The 21,627-nt window shown below is 40.6% G+C and overlaps 1 protein-coding gene across 1 annotated transcript in view; it reads right to left on the bottom strand.

Moving 5' to 3' along the window:
* CSMD1 (CUB and Sushi multiple domains 1) overlaps window positions 1-21,627 on the bottom strand; it is a 2,078,553-nt gene that overhangs the window by 315,468 nt on the left and 1,741,458 nt on the right. Inside the window, exons 24-25 of the mRNA XM_040243208.1 lie at window positions 4,691-4,882; window positions 3,662-3,788 (exon numbers count right to left, since the gene is read on the bottom strand). Of these exons, the coding sequence (XP_040099142.1) occupies window positions 3,662-3,788; window positions 4,691-4,882 (319 nt within the window). The remainder of the gene's footprint in view (window positions 1-3,661; window positions 3,789-4,690; window positions 4,883-21,627) is intronic.

Genomic DNA, 21,627 nt, shown 5'->3' on the forward strand with positions numbered 1-21,627 from the left:
GGACACCTCATCTTTGACAAAGGAGGCAAGAATATACAATGGAGAAAAGACAATCTCTTTAACAAGTGGTGCTGGGAAAACTGTTCAACCACTTGTAAAAGAATGAGACTAGAACACTTTCTAACACCATACACAAAAACAAACTGAAAATGGAATAAAGATCTAAATGCAAGACCAGAAACTATAAAACTCCTAGAGGAAAACATAGGCAATACTCTCTGACATAAATTACAGCAGGATTCTCTATGACCCATTCCCAGAGTAATGGAAATAAAAGCAAAAATAAACAAATGGGATCTAATTAAACTTTAAAGCTTTTGCACAATGAAGAAAACTATAAGAAAAGTGAAAAGACAGCCTTCAGAATGGGGAAAATAATAGCAAATGAAGCAAATGACAAAGAATTAATCTCAAAAAAATATACAAGCAACACCTGCAGCTCAATTCCAGAACAATAAGTGATCCAATCAAAAAATGGGCCAAAGAGCTAAACAGACATTTCTCCAAAGAAGACATACAAATGGCTAACAAACACATGAAAAGATGCTCAACATCACTCATTATCAGAGAAATGTAAATCAAAACCACAATGAAGTACCATCTCATGCCAGTCAGAATGGCTGCTATCAAAAAGTCTACAAACAATAAGTGCTGGAGAGGTTGTGGAGAAAAGGGAACCCTCTTACACTGTTGGTGGGAATGCAAACTAGTACAGCCACTATGGAGAACAGTGTGGAGATTCCTTAAAAGCTGGAAATAGAACTGCCCTTCCACCCAGTAATCCCACTGCTGGGCATACAACTGAGGAAACCAGAACTGAAAGAGACACGTGTACCCCAATGTTCATTGCAGCACTGTTTACAATAGCCAGGACATGGAAGCAACCTAAATGTCCATCAGCAGATGAATGGAAAAGAAAGTGGTGGTACATATACACAATGGAATATTACTCAGATATTAAAAAGAATGCATTTGAATCAGTTCTAATACAGTAGATGAAACTGGAGCCTATTATACAGACCAAATTAAGTCAGAAAGAAAAACACCAATACAGTATATTAATGCAGATATATGGAATTTAGAAAGATGGTAATCCAAGACAGCAAAAGAGACACAGATGTAAAGAACAGACTGTTGGACTCTGTGGGAGAAGGCAAGGGTGGGATGATTTGAGAGAATAGCACTGAAACATGTATATTATCATATATGAAATAGATCACCAGTACAGGTTCAATGCATGATATAGGGTGCTCAGGGCTGGTGCAATGGATGACCCAGAGAGATGGGATGGGGAGGGAGGAGGGAGGGAGAGTCAGGATGGGGAACACATGTACACCCATGGCTGATTCGTGTGAATGTATGGCAAAAACCACCACAATATTGTAAAGTAATTAGCCTTCAATTAAAATTAAAATAAATAAATTTTTAAAAAGAAGTAGAAAATTTTGAAATCTGCCTGAGGAAAGATATCCTGTTTATGTAAAGTCATTTCATGACTCACAGATGGTTCCTAGAGTTTTTCATAATCAAATTCAGTGTAACAGCTTTTATATCATTTAGATCAAGTATTCAGGAATTTAAAGTTAAGAAGTAATACTTAATTCTATATAGTTCACTGGTAAGTAACAGCTGATTTTTGTGAAGAATGTTGTTGTTGGGTCGCTGAGTTGTGTCCAGCTCTTTGCAGCCCCATGGATTGTAGCCTGCCAGCTCCTCTGTCCATGCAATTTCCCAGGCATAAATATTGAATGGGTTGCCATTTCCTCTTCCAGGGGATCTTCCTAACCCAGGGACTGAACCTGAGTCTCCTACATTGGCAGGCCAATAGATTGTTTACCACTGAGCCATCTGCAGAGCCCTTTATGAAGAATACAGACTCAAATTCTTTTATTCAAACATGCCCTATTTGTGCCTCAACAGATGGTACAATTACCTAATTAATCATTTTTCTTAACTAAGGACACTTAAATTTTTAAATGAATTATTTAAATGAGTTACTTTTGCAACATTTACATTATCTAAATTCCTTCTCTTGTTCCATGTACATGATTAGGATATTTATTTTGGAGGGTTTGAAAGTGGTGATAGTTTGTTCCATGTGAGTTTAACTCACTCCCAAGATGTTGATGTGACCAAATGTCACGAAAGTCTGGTGAATTTCAGGGAGGATAGAGGCCATCGGAGCAAAACAGAGTGTCACCGAATGGGATGAGCAGGCCCCCTCACTCCTGAGCATCCCATCTTATTAAAGTTGCAGGAGGATATGATTAGTAAGTTTGCTGGGCAAAAGTAAGGACAAAATTTACTATTTCCTGAATGTTTTCATATATCCACTTGCCTCAGAAAGAGGTTTCTGCTTTGCACATGTCTCTTTCAGATTTTTCTCATATTTAAAGGAGCTGATGCCCAGATTCTTTTAAACTCTGATCGGTGTAATAACACAGAAAACAGGAAGAGGATTGGAGGGAGTGATTAAGACTGTCTCAGGGGTGTTTGTTTGTTTGTTTTCCCTTCTCCTTTTTTATAAGTGTTTATCTGTGGCTGCTGCTGGGTCTTTGTTGCTGTGGGAGGTTTCTCTCTGGTTGCACAGAGCGGGGGCTACTCTCTAGCTGTGGTGCTCAGGCTTCTCACTGTGGTGGCCTCTCATTGCTCATCAGAGGCTCTAAATCACAGGCTCAGTAGCTGTGGCCTAGGAGCTCTGAGGCAGGTGGACTCTTCCCAGATCAGGGGTCAAACCCGTGACTCTCATTGGCAGGCGGATTCTTTACCACTGAGCCACCAGGGAAGTCTGAACAGAGTTGTTGTTGCTGTTTTTTTAATTAACATTCAAAAGAATGAAAGAGGAGAGGTTGTGGGAGGAAAGAGGGGACTTTAAGAGCTATGACTACAGAATGCATGTTCTCAACATGTTCTTCAGTTAAAGAACAACTTAGTTCTAACTGAAATGTCCTCTTGCTTTACATACTGTACTGTGCTTTTGACACACCCTTTTGGCACCCGGAGGATTTACTTTCAAAAATTACTTTCCATTGGTTTACTTGTTAATTTAAAATTAGCATCATTTAGGACTATTCTTTTCCCATTAAGGGTGGAATATATTTCTTCAAACATTTTCTTTCCCCCGAGATGTGTTTTGGCAGATGGGACACCAGCAAATGTGATGCAAACAGAAGCTTGAAAAGCCTCCATGTTTTGCTTCTAGGAAAATTCCATCATCACTAGTTTCCTAAGGGAACAGAACCTGATGCAGAGAGACCCCCACCTTTAATCATTCAGCTAAGGCCCCCACACCTGCATGAGGCCCTCCTGGACCACTCACCCCAACCAACCAGAACTGCCCAGCAACTCAGAAAGTCATGAGCACATAAGTCATTGTTTCCAGCAACCAAGTTTTGGGGGCCCACTTGTTATGCAGCCAAAGCTAGCTGACATACTTAATTTCTTTTTATCTTTACTACGGATGCCTTAACACATGTTTTCAAAGGAATACCAAAGTGAGCATGCAAGACAATGAAAAATTTGGCCATGTGTTTACATTTTTTCCTTTGACTCAGAAACTTAAATCTAATCATGGATGATAAGAGATGTACTACTATCTTCACCACAAGAATAGGAGACATGCTTCTATTCTCAAATCACTGAAACCCAATAAAACGAGTACCTGATGGTCTTCCCTGGGTCTGCCTCTACCACCCAGGTGCAGTGGAGGTTGTTGTCGTAGGGAGCAGGGTATCCCGGAGACAGGATGCGTCCTGAAGTGGCAGCATGGATCCGCCCCCCACATTCCGCTGTAATGGATTCAAAAAATGGATGTTTACTCCAGGCCTTACAGGCTTCACTTTAACCACCTTGAAAAGCCCAATCCATCACATTCATGTTGCATACACATGAAAACAATCACAGCATCTTGCTGTCCCTGTCACTGCTTTTCTAAATTTACTTGTTCCCCAGTCAATCTCCTCTGTGCAAAGTCAAGAGAGTGAAACAGTGAAATGCCATGTTATAAATCTAGTGATATTTCTGTGTACAGAAGAAGTATATAATAATTCTGTATACCCACTCCAGTGTTCTTGCCTGGAGAATCCCAGGGATGGTGGAGCCTGGTGGGCTGCCATCTATGGGGTCGCACAGAGTCGGACATGACTGAAGCGATTTAGCAGCAGCAGCAGCATATAGAAGAAGTAATAATACTTCTCTATATAATTCTATATATGCTTCCATATATGCTAATACCAGTTCTTCTATACATAGTAACTAATAATACTTCTTCTACACTTCTCAATAAAACAGTACTAGGAGATGTGTTTTTCCTACCTACACACACACATACACACACATACACTCACAATATTGTCTTTGCTGTTTAGTCACTCAGGCTCAGCTGTGTCCCACTTTTTGCGACCCATGGACTGTAGCCCACCAGACTCCTCTGTCCATGAGATTCAAGAATACTGGAGTGAGTTGCCATGCCCTCCTCCAGGGGATCTTCCCGAGCCAGGGACTGAACCTGGGTCTCCTGCGTGGGCAGGGAGATGGATTTTGTATCACTGAGTCACTAGGAAAGCCTCTCGCAAATATTAGGATTAAACGCACACTGGAGAAAGAGCAATAGAAGTCTCCCAGCTCTGGTAGAATCAAGTCGGAGGACCCTGAGCTTTCTGCCCCCAGCGCACGCTTGCAGGCAACTCACCTACACAGGAAGGCAGTGGCCTGTCCCACACTCTCCGGTCTCCACTCAGACAGGTCAGAGTGCCCCCTCCATGCATAGCGTAGCCCGGGTTACAGCTGTACAGGACGACCGTGTCGGTGAAATGGCCTTCATCCCGGATCCTGTAGCCATAGTTAGGGGTCCCCGGGTCCTCACATTTCACTAGGTCAAAACCTGTGAGCAAGGAGGGGAGGGATGAGTAGAAAGAAGTCACTGTGGCATCTGTATTGGCGTTCAAACACCGATGAAACAGCCTGGGTTGTTAAATGTCCTTTGACGTGTAGAAAGAAAAAGAAGGCTCTGAATTTAAAACCATGGAAGTGCAGGTGGGTCTTGATTAGGTTTATCTGTTAACCACTGGTTTGTTTCTTGGGGTTTGACCACTTTATTTGTTCCTGTCTATTAATATACTTATGACTGAAACCCAGCAGGACAGTATGGTCCTTCCCCCACCACCCCTTCCCCCACCCTTCAGCCCATCTCCTCCACTTGACTTTTGTCTGTAGAAAAAATTTAGTCAAATAATAAGCTTAATCAGAGAAGTGAGAAAGCACTCAAACAGAACAAAATAATAATGGTTTAGCCATTAAACAAGGTCAAGGATGTTCAGTTTCTCCTCAAGGGCTGCAGACAATTTTCTGAGCTATATCCTGAGAGCTGTCTTGTAGATACTGAAACCCCCACCAGCTGGAAGAAGTTAACTACACGATGCCCAGACTGTAACCATGACATAAGGTGTCACAATTCCTAAAACTGGTCTCAAAGAAATGTTAACAAATCAACCCTGGAACTGAAGACTAACTGTACTTACAGCAGTCAAGAAGACAATGATCAGACCACTGACGACCAGTTTCAAGATGCCCATCAGAGCTGACTGTGCTGTTTGTGCAGGTAGCGCTCCCTCCATCTATAAAAGCTCTTGCCTGCTGAGTGTCAGTGTGTGTGTGTGGGGGGGGCGGGGGGGTGTGGTGGAGAGGGCATGGAATCAGCTTTTGAACATGAGCCCACCTTCTATCCTGGTTGCCACTCTCTAAAATGACTTTCATTTTCACCAATCTTGCCTCTAGAGTATTCGCTTCAAAGCAACAAGCAGCTAGACCCCCCTTTCAGTAACACAAGGATAGCCTTTATTCCAGAGAGCTCCAGGCTGCATCATCTGACTCACACATCCAGTCAGCATCTAGATTCTCCAGTGAGTTCACGTAAGCTTTTCCTGCCTCCACACCTCCTTTTGTCATATCTGGGGCCTTCCGGGAGGGCCACCTTCACTACATCCAGGTGCTTATTGTCTGTGTTCACTCAAGCCCCTGCCTCCAGGCCCACTTCCTGTAAAATGCCCAGATCTCAAGCTTGGAAATTTCCATGTCCTTCCTGCTCACGGAGCTGGGCTCTGTGTCCCACCTAGGGCCAGGGTGAGGTTCCTGAGCTGCTCTGTGTATAGCACAAACTCCAGAATGAATCATCATAATGACTTCATCAAACTAAGCTCTGAGACTTGAAGAAAGAAATGACAGAAGTGAAGATTTAGCCTCTGTGGTACCAAGAGCTGTATATCGCTTTCATGTGAAGCAATAACTTAAATCCATCTGTGAAGAGAGTTCTACAGTAACAAATCTCTCTTCCCATATCACGATGCAAATTTTGACCATTTAAAAAAGTAGAGCTGGAAACTCAAAGGAATACATGGGTTGTTTTTGTCTATTTCCACCTAACTTTGACTTCTTCCTTTTCACGAAAATAATAAAAAAGTAAAATAAAATGAATTTGTGAGTTTTGCTAAGTCTTTCTGTCAAATTTGCATTCTGAATGCTTTTCCATTGAGGAAGATACATCTTTAAATTCACATGATCATTTATCCTTAGAATCTCTACATAATCCAGATGGAGTTCTGCAGGTGTGTACACGGGAGGGAAATCAGTACACATTTGATAATTTACACGTAGTGGCCAAGAAGAGTTTCCTGAAATACTTTTTTTTTTTCTATAAAATTTCAGTCTTTACTTATTGTGCCTTTATGAAAACTGTTTATCTATTTAAGAAATGCAAATAGCTGTAACTCAAGATGCCCAGAAGGACAGTGTATCTATTTTAGCACAAAGCAAAAGGATATTTTAAGTTGCCACAAAGGGAATCAGAATTAAGAAGAAGGGTCCCAGGCACCTAGGGTTTCAGGGCTCATGCAGATACCTGACAACTCCAGTCTGATGCATAGTCGCAACACCACCAGGAAAGGAAGATGCTAAGCTGCTGAACTCACTTAGATCAAACTGCCATCCTTACTCTTGCCTTGTAAAAGGCCCTGCATATTATTTAGCCATAGTGTCTCTTGTGCAGAAGGGAAAAGGAAGCAAAGTCTTTGCTGTTACTCTTTTATTCGTTTTAGGCTTGGATGAGACAGTGTCAGAGAAGCACCACTCCCCAGGGTGGCCGCAATGGCCAGCGGAGAGTGACGGCAGGAGTAGGGCTCCACAGATAATGATAATCACCAATGTTTCAAACTGTTTCAGCATTTGGAAGTCAAATTAGGTATCTGAGTATCAGTGACAGTGGAACATAAAACTCGAAATAAGCAGCAGACAAAATCTAGGTCTCAAAATGAGAAACAGAAAGAGTCAAACACATGTCTCTTTTGTTTGTACCCCTGTGACAGGAGCCTGGAGAAGTAAACCCGACATGAGAGGAGCCAGACTCAAGTGCCAACAGACCCGAGGTTCTCTCCAAAGCAGAGTGAAGTCCCTGAGGACAGTGGCCCAGGGGACAGTAACTACCTGCCGTCCTGCTAAAATCCACACCCCTGTAACCCAAGCTTCTGATTCTTCCAGGAACACCAGAAAGCTGGGCTTTTTAGCTTAATACAATGATTGTTGAATAAATACATATTTCAAACATGGAGATGCTTAAATCCTAAGATTAGATTATGAAAACTAGATGTAAACAGTTTTAAGAGGAACCAATAATTTCTCAGTTTCTGGAGAAGGCTGAGACTCAATTCTGAAAAGTTGTCAATATTCTGTCTAATTTTTTAAGACTAAACTTTGTGATGCAAAGACCTTCTGAGGATGATTAAGGGCTGGATAGAGAAATGGCCCAGCTTGTCCAAGACCTTTTATTCTGACAGTGAGTTATTTCCTGGTTATACAGAAGACTTTTGTTATGAAAGATTGTCCTCACTGGAGATTAATGCCTATAAAAGATAAAGTAATGACATTGATTTTCCTGGTGACTTATGTGCTGTCTCATTAGCTTATAGCCATCAACTCTACAGACAAGAGACTCATGCTTAAAGGTTATCCAGACTTTCCCTCTAAGTTCAGAGAGCATGGCTTTTAAAGTCTCCCATCAAATAAACTATCAAAGTTCTAAAATCACAGAACCTGTTTATATTAAAATTAGCTTGATGAAACATTTCCTCTGCCCCAAAAACTTGCATTACGAAACTTTTTAAAGGAAGGAAGAATCATTGAAAAACAATCAAACAACAATGTACCAATACAAATGTCTACTAAACTTTATCTGTGTTGAATTTTTAGAAAAATGATTGTTTTATTGTTTTTTCTATCACTCAGTCTAGAAAGATTTCATCTTTTTCTAAACTACATATTGTCACATAGATGAGTTAAGTCATGCTATTTTTGAAAGGATATTTATTCTTTCCATTGCCAGCTGTCTTGTTTTACTTATGCTCCTTCTGTTATTTTTTTTTTAAAGATCAGTTAAATCCTTGATGGCATCACAAAATACATTATTTTTCTGAAAGTGCTATACTTGATACTTAGATGTCTAAAGCTTCTAGACCTACCTGAGGTCATTATATTAAATATATTCTTCTTGTCAGAAACTTGAAAAGTATTTGTTTTTTATTTTTATTATGTTGATATTCTCAAATTCAGTTTTTCAAGTCAGCAAAAAGAGCTTTGTTTGCACAAAGCTTCTTACGGATTTAATAATTCATGCACAGTTACAGGCAGAATCATAGACATTTATCCCCAGAGGAATCAACATCTCTAAAGGACTAGAGAAAGATCTCAAGAAACCCGAGATTTCTATTTCTTGTCGCTTGTGCCGTGAACCAGCTTAGCCCTTGGACTCTGAGTCCATCCACATGCAGTAGATACGCTGCTGCTGCTGCTAAGTCGCTTCAGTCATGTCTGACTCTGTGTGACCCCATAGATGGCAGCCCACCAGGCTCCCCCGTCCCTGGGATTCTCCAGGCAAGAACACTGGAGTGGGTTGCCATTTCCTTCTCCAATGCATGAAAGTGAAAAGTGAAAGGGAAGTCGCTCAGTCGTGTCTGGCCCTCAACGACCCCATAGACTGCAGCCTTCCAGGCTCCTCCTTCCATGGGATTTTCCAGGCAAGAGTACTGGAGTGGGGCGCCATTGCCTTCTCTGGTAGATATACTACCTCTCTCCAAAAACAGAATGAGAATCATTTCAATTGAGTCTTGCTTGCCATTTGATTAGGGCATAATATTAACATTGTCTCTTAAAATTTTCAGTATTGCTTGTAGACACTGGTGAACTAAGTTGAAGTGATGTATAGTAACAGATTTCTTAATTGGCATTATAAAATTCTGGGATCATCCTGTGTCCATTTTAGGAAAAATTTTTTTTTCTGTGGTTCATTAAAATATCTCAAAAATATTCTCCTACATTTAATTTAGATCAACAGAGGTAGTCCTCCAAATAAGAGGTTTTTCCATTTTAACTAGAATCTAAAAGACTTTAGAATGACTACTCTTAAGGCTACTATAGAGTAAGGACTTTAAAAATATAGAGAATATATCCTTTTCTATCTTGAAGCCACTAGCTTGACATAAATCAGTGTACAAATACTGGTTTTCTGTATTTTCTTTGTGCCATAGAACCTTTAAAAAGATTAAAGTTATCTGTCAAAACATTACCTATTAAGAGTTGCAATTGCTGTTTGGATCTATTTAGCAATTCCATCTCTTTCTGTTTTCCAGCGATTTCTTCTTAGTCACATAAATAGTAAAGATGCTTTGAACAAATGTTTTAGTTAAAACAAGCTCCAAACATCAGGCTAATGAACATTATTACTTTATCTTTTGTAGCTATTACCCAATTTCAATGTTTTTAAGGATTAAATCTTATATCTCTCCAAACTCTAACAAAATATTACTGTTACAAGAGACTTCCACTTAACTCTCAAGTATTTTGACTAGTTCTTATCTTCCAAATCAAGCACTTATGTTTGAAAAGAAGCTGGTGTAGACTTAATCCATTTCATACACCCAAGAGAAGCAGTGAAGGTCACGGTTGGCTTGTGAGTTCTTCATCCTGCATCCCAGGGACTCTTCAGAAACTACCTTCATTCTCTGGTGAGCTTTTTTTTTTTTTTAGTTTTTAATTTTTAATTTTTTAAATTTAAATTTATTTATTTTAATTGGTGAGCTTTGAGTACACCACTGATGAAGAATCTTTATCATGTATGCACCTCTGATACCTTCTCCTATAAACCAATGATAAAGCCTCACAATATTTATAGAAACCTATTACCTCTTTACTTTACCTAATAAGACATTTCAATTTGCACAATGTACTCTTTGCAAAAAAATAAAAGTTAGTAATCTAAGAAATGTTGCCATATGCAAAACCACAACACCTCACTTCATTCAGATAACAGATAAGGAGAACTGCACCTAACACTTAAAAGTTCTTTTTTATTAACTTCCTTTATTTGCAGCCGTCTACAGAGAAATGTGTTTGGGGGGAGAGCACTTCTGAAACTCATTTTTGTGGTTCACTTGAAAGTAAAATGCACAAACTGTGAGTGTCATGAAATATTTGATTAACTCATGTTTTTAAACATAAATCTCATTATTCAAGAAAGAAATCTGGGTGAAGTGTGCATGCATGTTTAGTTTTTAAATTGTTATCTATTAAATTATATATCTACACTATTTGTTCAGCTATGCTGTTATTGGTTTCAAATTGATAAAAAAAATCAATCAAACAAAAAGGTCAGCTATGTTGTTTGAATTCAATCCATTTCTTTTCCCCAACATGCTAAATTTTATCATCTTTATTATTATTTTGTGATTATGTGAGCAGCCCCAGTGGAAAGACACTTTATTTTCCCAGAATAGCAATAATCATCAGGATTGTAATAATGTTTAAATGGAGCTCAGAAGCTCTGAGCAAAAAAAGAAAAAAAAAAAAAACTGACGAAGTCAAGAATGAGAATTAGATAACCAAAGAGATTAACTATTTTTATGGCATCATATTGGTTTTTATCAAACATATTGCTAAGATATCATAATGGAATGTAATCACAGCTAAGAATTTCAGAAGTCCATCTTGAAATGCACAATTCTGAATATATTATATAATTCCAGAACAAATCTTTCATGTTGACTACACTCTGACTTTGAGAAGAGCTAGCCAGTGGTTTCAATTGTTAATACATGTTCTGATAAATCTTCCTGAAAGAATTCATACTATTCACCTAAATATTACAATTGAATCATACTATTCATTTCACTCTGAATCAGTCTTTAAACATATCCAAAGAGTGAATCCTCTTCTAACACACCACAGTAAGAACTTATCATCAGTGTGTCATCTAAATTTCCAAACATATTTAGTATCACTTCTAGGGCAGGGACTTTGAGAAGCACAGAATGAAACAGGGTCCTATCTGTTATAGTCTAGTTAATTACATAGACCAGAAAATAGCATTTTCAAGATAATATGATAAATGCTGCAGTAGAGGAGGAGAGATTCCTGTGAAGGATGAGAGAGGCACAAAAGGAAGCAGGAAGGTTGGGAGAAGACCTGAGTTAGTCCAAAAGGATAGTTGACATCAGGGGTGATAAAACCAGAGGGAGGAGAACCTTCAGGTCAAGTCTTCACAGGTGCATGGGCATCTGGAAGAATGTGGTCTCTCCTGGGAGTGCAAAGCCATTTCTTGGAGTATGGGTATTTGCTGAAGCTTCTTTTTAAGTGTGTGGAGGTGGAGTGGGAAGAGGGCTGCAGAGAAGATGGAGTGGATATGGACAAGACTGGCAAGGGCTAGACTGCAGCCCAGGGAATTGAGACTGAGTCAGTGTGTGATGGAGTCCAGAAGAAACCAGGGCAGCTGAACAGGCAGTGATGCAAACATATTTGCATTTCAGAGAGATAATCAGTAGCCCTCTGGACGGCAGACTGGAGTGGGAAAAAAGGCAGGAAAATGGAACAGATGCTTATTTAATGTTGAAAGGTAGATGGTAGCAGGGGATATGTGGTAGTAGACAAGGTAAGATTATGTGTGCATACAGATCAGCCAGAGGGAGCTTCAGTGATGAGTGAGGCTGCAGAGAGATGGCCTGTGATGAGCAGAGAAGACAGGGAAGGGAACAGAGCTGGTATGAGAGGCATAGGGCTCATGTGTCAGGCAGAGAGGAAGCACCAACATCATCAACTCATAACATGGTGTCATCTCATCACAGATCCAGTGAGTGTATCCAGGAAAACAAGGCAATCCTTCACCAACAGCTTCTTCTAGGAAATAATTAAAAACAAACAAGCTTTGCAGCATTTTGGGACAAGAATCAGAAAATAGCAGGCCTTAGAGCAGGGGTCCCCAACCTCTTGGCTAAGGACCGTACTGCCTGTCAGATCAGTGGCAGCATTCGATTATAAATAAAGTGCACAGTAAAGGTAATGCGCTTGAATCATCCTGAAACCATCCCCCACCTCCAGTCTATGGAAAAACTGTCTTCCATGAAATAGGCTCCTGGTGCCAAAAACGGTGGGGACTTTAGAGAACTTTAGAGAAAGGTTGCTACCTTAGAGAGCTTACTCTCCAACAGAGAAATCAGAAATAACAAATAACAGCACATTGTGATGAGTTTCCAAGCAGCAGAAACATAAAATATGAGCCAACATGGACACAAGCATAACAAATGTGTGGTTCTGTTTTCTGTTGTTTTCAGCCTGTATTTTCTATTAGTTTCTCTACTTTTTCTCAGTTATTTCTGTCTTACTGTTGGAGGTTAACAGTAGGACATGCACAAAACATTTAGTAGGAACGTCTCTGTTTTATAAGGGTGGCTCCTTTCAACAAATAGAGCCGTGACTTATCTGATAGATATTAATGTTTGTCTGGCATAACTACTCTATATGTTCAGATGATCCATGTCTTTTATACATTTTAGTTTTTTTTCCCCCCTAAACTTTAAACTTTTTATCTTGCATTGTATTACAGTATAGCTGATTAACAATGTTGTGGTGATTTCAGGTGAACGGCAAAGGTACTCAGCCATACATATACATGTATCTGTTCTCCCCTAAACTCTCCCATCTGGGCTGGCATATAACACTGAGCAGAGTTCCATGTGTTATACAATAGGTCCTTGTCAGTTATGCATTTTAAATATAGCAGTGTGTACATGTCATCCCAAAGTCCCTAACTATCCTTACCCCCTTGCAACCATAAGTTCATTCTCTAAGTCTGTGAGTCTCTTTCTGTTTTATAAGTTCATTTGAATAATTTCTTTTTAGATTCCACATATAAGGGATATCATCATATGACATTTTTCCTTCTCTGATTTATTTCACTGAGTGTGACACTCTCTAGGTCCATTTATGTGCTGTAATTGGCATTATTTCTTTTTAATGACTGAGTAATATTCCATAAAGTGTATATAATACAACTTTGGTTTTAAGCAAAAATATTGACATAAATACCACTACTCTGACTGTAAGTGTATTAATATTCTCCTAAAAAGTACTTTTAATCACGTTTTCTACCTGATGATGAAGGTAGTAAATTATAAACAGAAGCTTAGTCTAGCAACACTACTTTTTTACAGATAAAATATATTGGAGACTATAATTTCCCAATATGATTTTAATCCACTATATTAATGGGCATAAAGTGAAAAAAAATGAGGTAATTTAACTAATCAAATTGAGAACATAAACCTGGAACATCTTGCCTTCTGACCTACAACATTAATTCATTAATGAAATCACTTAGTTGACATGCATTTATAAAGTACCTACTGTGTGTCAGATATTCTGTTAGGTGATGAAGATAAAAAGCTAATTAACCTCAGTCCTGCCCCACCAGGAGCTCACAATCTGTACAGGAAGAAAAACAACAGTTAATACTGTCCGTCTTTAAGGGACATCCAGTAACTAATTTCACACACTCATTAAGCACTTACTAAGTGCCCTGCGGGTCTATGTGCAGGCAGAGCCTGACCCTGGGTGCTCAGAGCTCCACTGGAAGTGTTATTATCACATCAACAAGTGCTTAAGGAGAAGAGAACAGACAGATGTGGAGATTTCAGGTGCAGATGGAATTGCTCATGGAGCTGGAGTCTCCTCTGTCCTTCCCAGGGTTTCTGTGAAGCAGGACATCAGTACAGGGCAGCCCATTCACAGGCAGCCACCCACACGACATATGGCTGCTTCTAAATGAGCCACCTGTACTTTCCAAGGAACGCCGGCCGACAGCAAACAGCACGTCACACGCCATGGAGGAGGCTTCTTCCAGTATTACCAACAAAACAAACAGGCATGCATACACACATCTGTTTACACAAAGGGACACCCAGAAGCACGATGAGGTCAGTTTGGCCAACTGTACACACATTTAATTACAAAGAGTGCAATTTGATTATTGTCAGAACATATTACAAGACAGAGTGGTAGTTTTTCATTTTTCTTTTTTTACAGAAGAATTTAAGAAGTAACTTCTCTTTAAAGATCTGTGTTCTTTGTTTTTGTCCAGGGATAATATGTCTAAAAAATAAAACTCAACAAGTTTTAAACTTCGAAATCCACAAATTGCTTAAAATATAGCAATTGTTTTAAGCATCTGATTATTGTTGATTCTTTAAATTTTAGTTTATAGTTTTGATGGATCTTCAGCATTAAAAACAAGCAAAGTTAAGAAGAACTGAAAATCCTTTCCAATGCATGCTTATATAATTTAATATAACCCAATAGCAAAACAGGGTAGATATGAAAGCTATATTTAATACAGGTTTTGATAGATTATGAAATTAAATATCAATATAAGTAGAGCCAATATCTAGAACAAGGTGGCAAATGAGAAACTTCTGCATATATTGATCACAAACACCATAATTGAAATAGGTGGCTCAGCAGTAAAGACTTCACCTGTGATGCAGGAGATTCAAGAGCCATGGGTTCAATTCCTGGGCTGGGAAGATCCCTTGGACTAGAAAATGGCAACTCACTCCAGTATTCTTGTCTGGAGAATTCCACGGACACAGGAGCCTGGTGGGCTACAGTCCATGGGGTCACAAAGAGTCAGACATGACTGAGTGTCTGAGCACACACAAAATAGTATGCTTGCATATTTTTAATACTAAGACATGCTTTCAACAATGATTTTTTACAAAGAAACTTGGCATTACTGTCAAAATGATTTATATCATTATTTCACCCACAGAAAATTTTTCAGATTTTTCTTTCCATATTGCTTAAGAAAAACTAAATCCATTAACTGAAATGATGAAAAAACAGGAGGAAGAAAAATTAGGAACACATCAATAAGTTATTTTTAAAAGTTAATTATTACTAATATAAGCTTATTAACACATAATTTTAAGATCTGGTGTCTAAATCTTAATGCTGTTTATGTCTACATTTATTTGTTTTTAGATGGGAATATGCAGATTCACATCATATTTTTTTTTTTACTTTAATAGAGAAATACAAGTTGTGGCTGATTTATTATTTTCCCCTGTGATGTCAGTGTCTATTATTTGCTTAGGAATCAGATGAACAGACTGGGCCCTGACTTCAGACATGTGTTTCCATGAAGATGGACACAAATGCAAAAGCAGCACTTAACAGAAGATTTACTGCATTCGGTGCTTCCTTAACCCTGAAAATAATCTTAGATAAACCACAAGATCCTAAGCAAGACAGACTGGAGGGCTTGTCACAACCAGAATGCACAGTGACAGCCACAGAAAGTCTGGTTCCTTCAGGAAGCACACAGACTCAGGTGGCGATTTCTGCTGCAGGGGGCATCCCTGCCCTGCAGAGGCTGAAGTGATCCCTCCCTCTAGGGAGGAACTCCCCCTGGGGGCCTCCGGGCTCTCCCCCCGAGACAGGAATGCAAGAACTGAGGCACACCTGACAGGAGGGAAGACAGGGCACCATGTCTCTTCTCATCCGCTAAGGAAGAGTCACCTGACTTCGCTGAAAAATGAATGAAAAGAATTCTGAAATGTCCCACTTGGGGACTTCATGTTTCTTCACTCATAACATAACCAGTACATTTGTTACATTTTCTTTTCCCCAGAAAACTTTCCACATTGGATCAAGAAACAACTCGAATTTACCACCAGCCCAATGGACTTCACACTAGTCCTTGAGGCGTTATCCCTGAGGCAGCCCTTGACAAGAGTCCTGATTCCCCAAGCACTGTTCCTTCCTCTCTTCATTTTGTGTTTCCACCCATGGCACAAAAAAAAATGTCTGGGAGGAAGGCAAAGGCTCCTACTGGATGATGCCTGAGGAGCCCAAGGCGAGAAGGTGAGTGAGTGAGGAAAAAGGACCCCCGCTGAAGGGAGGCTGAGAACATCCTAACCAGAGGTGAGGACCCGCCGGAGAGCACGGAGGTCCAAGGGAATTCTACCAAAATACTGTCCTCAATTCAGTCCGTCCTCAAATTCACATCCCTGGGCCCATCCTCTTCAGTTTCCAAGTGCCAACTATGCCTAGAAATGCTTCTTTCTCCCTGCCCCCATACTGTGGAGATGTTTACAAGGAAAAGTAAAAGATTTATGAGAACACTTTGGGCCCTTCATGAGTACACTCCATAAATGTAAGGGATTACCAACAATACTTGGATTTATCGCTACTGCTATTATTCATACGCCGTCACTTTTATTATTCTACAACAAATAAATACAAAGTAAGAGCGAAGCCAGCCGGCAGAAGGCTCCACCTCCGGCGGCGCGGTGAGGGCGTCCACTGCCCAGACGTGGCCGCCGTGACGGGACCACAGCCGGCCTCTGGGGCGGAAGGCGGGGAGAGCGCGGCGGCTGCCTGCCCCCAGCCCGCGCTCTCACCAACCGTCCGCGTGACGCACGGCTCCGCCCCGCGCAGCCCCGCGCCGGGCTGACGCACGCGGGCGCCGAGAAGCCTCACCTCCGCCGAGCCTCACGGAGAGTTCAGGAGCAAAGCCAGACGCGAGAGAAAGCCCAGTGTGCAGCCAGACAAGGCGGTGAGACCCACAAGCCCCCCACACGCACTCTCTTCATCTCCCTTTTCTTCTCTCAAAGGTGCTCAGGCTCCTCGCGCTGGGAGACAATCTCTGACTCCATGTTTCCACGGCTCCGAACCACTCACCAACATCTTGGCAAAAACCGCCCTGGCACCCTCTCAGACGGGTCCACCGCTTCCTAACCTCACCTGCTGGTGCCTGTCTTCCTCACCTCCCGCCCGGGATCCGCCTGCTGAGAAATTTCCTGGGGGGATAGCCTATGGGACTGAGGAAACGCCCATCTAGTCACCTTCTTGTCATGTCCTGTCACCCACTGATGCCTCGGGGTCCAGGGGGACTGTCTGCGTGTGCCTCGGTACTGCCAGCCCTCCAAACCACCTCCATCCCCAAGGGTCAAGTTCAGAGCCTTTCCACTGAGTCTTCCCAGCTACTCCTCCTGAGCACTCTTCGCCCTCCCTGGGTTTGCTATGCATTCTGCCACCAAACACATGATGCTACAGGCTACAGGCTACACAGGCTACAGGCTACAGTCCGTGGAATCGCAAAGAGTCGAACACAACTGAACGACTAAAACAATAACAACAATCCACTGGAGAGGAGAACTCACCATTCCTTTTCCTAGGGTCCTTTGTCTGAGTATAGGGATCTGTGAATGGGACTCACTGCCTATTGTTTTGGAGAAGGAAATGGCAACCCACTCCAGTATTCTTGCCTGGGAAATCCCATGGACAGAGGAGCCTGGTGGGCTCCAGACCATGGTGTCGCAAAGAGTTGGACAAGACTGAGCGAATGAATACAAATAAGCACAGCAGTTAAAACAGAAACAGTGAATATGCTCATGTTACTATGACCCATGGGTGTTTATTTTAATTCTAATTTGTTAATATGTGTTTTTGATTCAAATAAACTATTAAGCTTCTTATGCTTTTCAAGTGTTATTAAAATACAAATCCAATGCTTGTCCTCACATTAAGAAAAAAATCAGTGAAGTGGCTTTCAAAATCATGAGTATATCAATAAATGCAGATTTTTCAAATTTTAATACTTTCTGACTTATAAAATTTTAGAGGGTTTAAAAATAACTTTCAATAAAATATATGCACTTAGGGAGATTTCCGAATGTATTCAGCATTACTGAACATTAGAATGGAGAGTGCTACTGTGTTCAGTCATGTCCAACTTTTTGCAACTCCATGGACTGTAGTCCGCCAGGCCCCTCTGTTCATGGGATTTCCCAGGCAAGAATACTGGAGTGGGTTGCCATTTCCTCGACTAGGACATCTTCCCAACCCAGGGATCGAACCTGCATCTAGTACGTTTCCTGCATGAGAAGGTGGACTTTTTACCACTGAGTCACCTGGGAAGTCCTAGAATGGAGTGTGGACAGTCACATTTCTCCATAGAAATGTTTTCCCAAAGAGGGAATTCCATCAGGTCTCATTATACACCGTTACCCTCTTTTAGGAAACGCTAGACAAAGAAGTACTGAACTATTTTTATTCCTGAGTGCAACACCACTAAATCTTCCTCATCCTTTAGAATTCAGCCCTCAGAGCCATCCTCATCCTTTATCCCATTTACAATCCACTTCATCCCCACATCCTGGAAACTGAGAGTTAAAAAAATTCTGTCACTTATATTTTTACCTACCTTGTTCTTACAGCCATTACATCAGAATTAGATCAGACAAGGTTCAACAAGGAAATTCTAACTTCATTTGCATCTAGGTTCTCTACTATGTATTATAGCAAGATTAAAACCTTAATACCAAATACCAAGTGATGTCAAAATCCCATTATCCAAAAATAAAGTCTGCCTCCCTCCTACTATGAAATCTCTTTCCCATTTCCCCAGCTTGTTAAATGAGTGCTGTTGGGTCCAAGAATATTGGCATTGCCCTCAGCTCTACACGTTACACTGAGCTCTTGCTTACCCAGTTGCTAATGGCATTAAAGGGTAAACTTATATTTATCATAAGAAAACCTCCACACCCCTTTGGCCAGTTAAAATACTCTTTGATTTCTTTCATAGAATTTCACAACTTAGAGTGAAAATGACCACTCATTTACAAGAGACAATACGGTCTCTGATGTGACAAACCTTGCAGCTGGCTGGTGACAGAGCTGGGTCTCCAGAGACTCAGGAAGGTGTATGCTTCACCTCGTATCTCACCATTGGGTTACAACACTTGATGGTGAATGCACAATCCTCACATCTGCTATTGAACAGTGTGTTCAGTATAAGTGTGTCACTCCTAGCCTTTGTAAGTGTCAAGCTGAATATTCCAGAAGCCTTCAAATATTTAAATATTGCCCACTCTAATTGCCTAGAGTTGGAATTTAACAGACATAATTTTTGTCATATCAGTGTTTTCTGGAATGTTTACTTAGTAAAAAATAAAAACAACAACAATAAAATAACTGCTTGTTTGATGGTGCTGTGGAAATCCAAACAGACTTCAAATGTCTTTATGTCAAAATTCATGAAGTTGAGAAAATATTAATTTCGAATAGATTTAATGCCTCTTTTCCTTGTAAAGCATCATTAAGAATGCCATAATTCATGCAAGAAAAATAAAAATCAGACACAAAGTGACCTGTGATCCAATACCCAGCACTTCCTTTCTGACAAGACACAGATGTCTCTGAGATTCCTATCATCTCATGAATGAACCTTACAAAAACAATATCTATGACTTTGACTAATATACTAATTATTACTTTTTTTTCCCCTAAGAAGAATGGAAAAAATTCTGTCATCACTCTTTCCATAAAATGTTAGATTTTATAGCATTTGGTGATATCATCTGTCAGCCTTCATTTTACTTCACACTCAAGTCATATGCTTTTAGTTTAATCCTTGTAATTAAATCATTTATGTCATTCTTCACTGAGTCCTTTTGTCTTTCTCAAAGAATTGGTGACCAGTAATATATTTAATTCTGAAAGAAGGAAATAGCAGTGCATATCAACTATCAAACTGTCACAAAATACAAGGAATTATACATTACAAAAATCAAAAAAAGTTCACAGAACTAAAACTCATGGAAAATGATGAAAAGCTACATAGAAGCTGTTCCTAGACCCACCAGCATGCAGGGGCTTCTGTAGGGTTTCAAGGACCATGACATGGGTCACCAGAGTGAACTGAGATCCTAATTAGGCTGTTCTCATAAGAGCAGAGAAGCAAAGCATGTCATGGTTTCACTGAATTTTTAAAAAGCATTGCAACAAATAATATTTTAGTTTTTATGATGCTATATGTGCTAAGAAAACCCAGACAGTGTATTAAAAAGCAGAGATATCAAAGGTCCCAGATGCAAGAATTAGACCACAAGGAAGGCTAAATGCCAAAGAACTGATGCTTTTGAACTGCGGTGCTGGAGAAGACTCTTGAGAGTCCCTTGGAAAGCAAGGAGATCAAACCAGTCAGTCCTAAAGGAAATCAACCTTGAATATTCATTGGAAAGACTGATGCTGAAGGTGAAGCTGCAATCCTTTGGTCACCTGATGGGAAGAGCTGACTCATTTGAAAAGACTCTGATCCTGGGAAAGAATGAAGGCAGGAAGAGAAGAGGATGACCAAGGATGAGATGGTTGGATGGCATCACTGAGTGACATGAGTTTGAGCAAACTCTGGGAGATAGTGAAGGACAAGGGAAGCCTGGCATGCTGCAGTCCATGGGGTCACCAGGAGGAGCTACCTCACATCCAAGGAGCAGTGGCTGCAATGGCACAGGAGGGCCGAGAGGAGCTACTCCACCTTCAAGGTCAGGAGGGGCGGCTGTGAGGAGACACCCCTCGTCCAAGGTAAGGAGCAGCGGCTGCACTTTGCTGGAGCAGCTGCAAAGAGATACCCCATGTCCAAGGTAAGAGAAACCCAAGTAAGATGGTAGGTGTTGTGACAGGGCATCAGAGGGCAGACACACTGAAACAATAATCACAGAAAACTAGTCAATCTACTCACATGGACCACAGCCTTGTATAACCCAATGAAATTAAGCCATGCCATGTGGGGCCACCCAAGACAGACCTCATGGTGGAGAGGTCTGACAGAATGTGGTCCACAGGAGAAGGGAATGGCAAACTACTTCAGTATTCTTGCCTTGAGAACCCCATGAACAGTATGAAAAGGCAAAATGATAGGATACTGAAAGAGGAACTCCCCAGGTGGGTAGGTGCCCAATATGCTACTGGAGATCAGTGGAGAAATAAATCCAGAAAGAATGAAGGGATGGAGCCAAAGCAAAAACGATACCTAGTTGTGGATGTGATGGGTGATAGAAGCAAGGTCTGATGCCATAAAGAGCAATATTACATAGGAACCTGGAATGTCAGGTCCATGAATTAAGGCAAATTGGAAGTGGTCAAACAAGAGATGGCAAGGGTGAACATCGACATTCTAGGAATCAGCAAACTAAAATGGACTGGAATGGGTGAATTTAACTGAGATGACCATTATATCTACTACTATGGGCAGGAATCCCTTAGAAGAAATGGAGTAGCCATCACGTCAACAAAAGAGTCTGAAATGCAGTACTTGGATGCAGTCTCAAAAACGACAGAATGATCTCTGTTCATTTCCAAAGCAAACCATTCAATATCACAGTAATCCAAGTCTATGCCCCAACACTGAAAAAGCTGAAGTTGAACGACTCTATGAAGACTTACAAGACCTTTTAGAATGAACACCCCCAAAAG

Source organism: Oryx dammah, unplaced genomic scaffold (assembly GCF_014754425.2).
Source record: "Oryx dammah isolate SB20612 unplaced genomic scaffold, SCBI_Odam_1.1 HiC_scaffold_7, whole genome shotgun sequence".
Lineage (NCBI taxonomy): Eukaryota > Metazoa > Chordata > Mammalia > Artiodactyla > Bovidae > Oryx > Oryx dammah.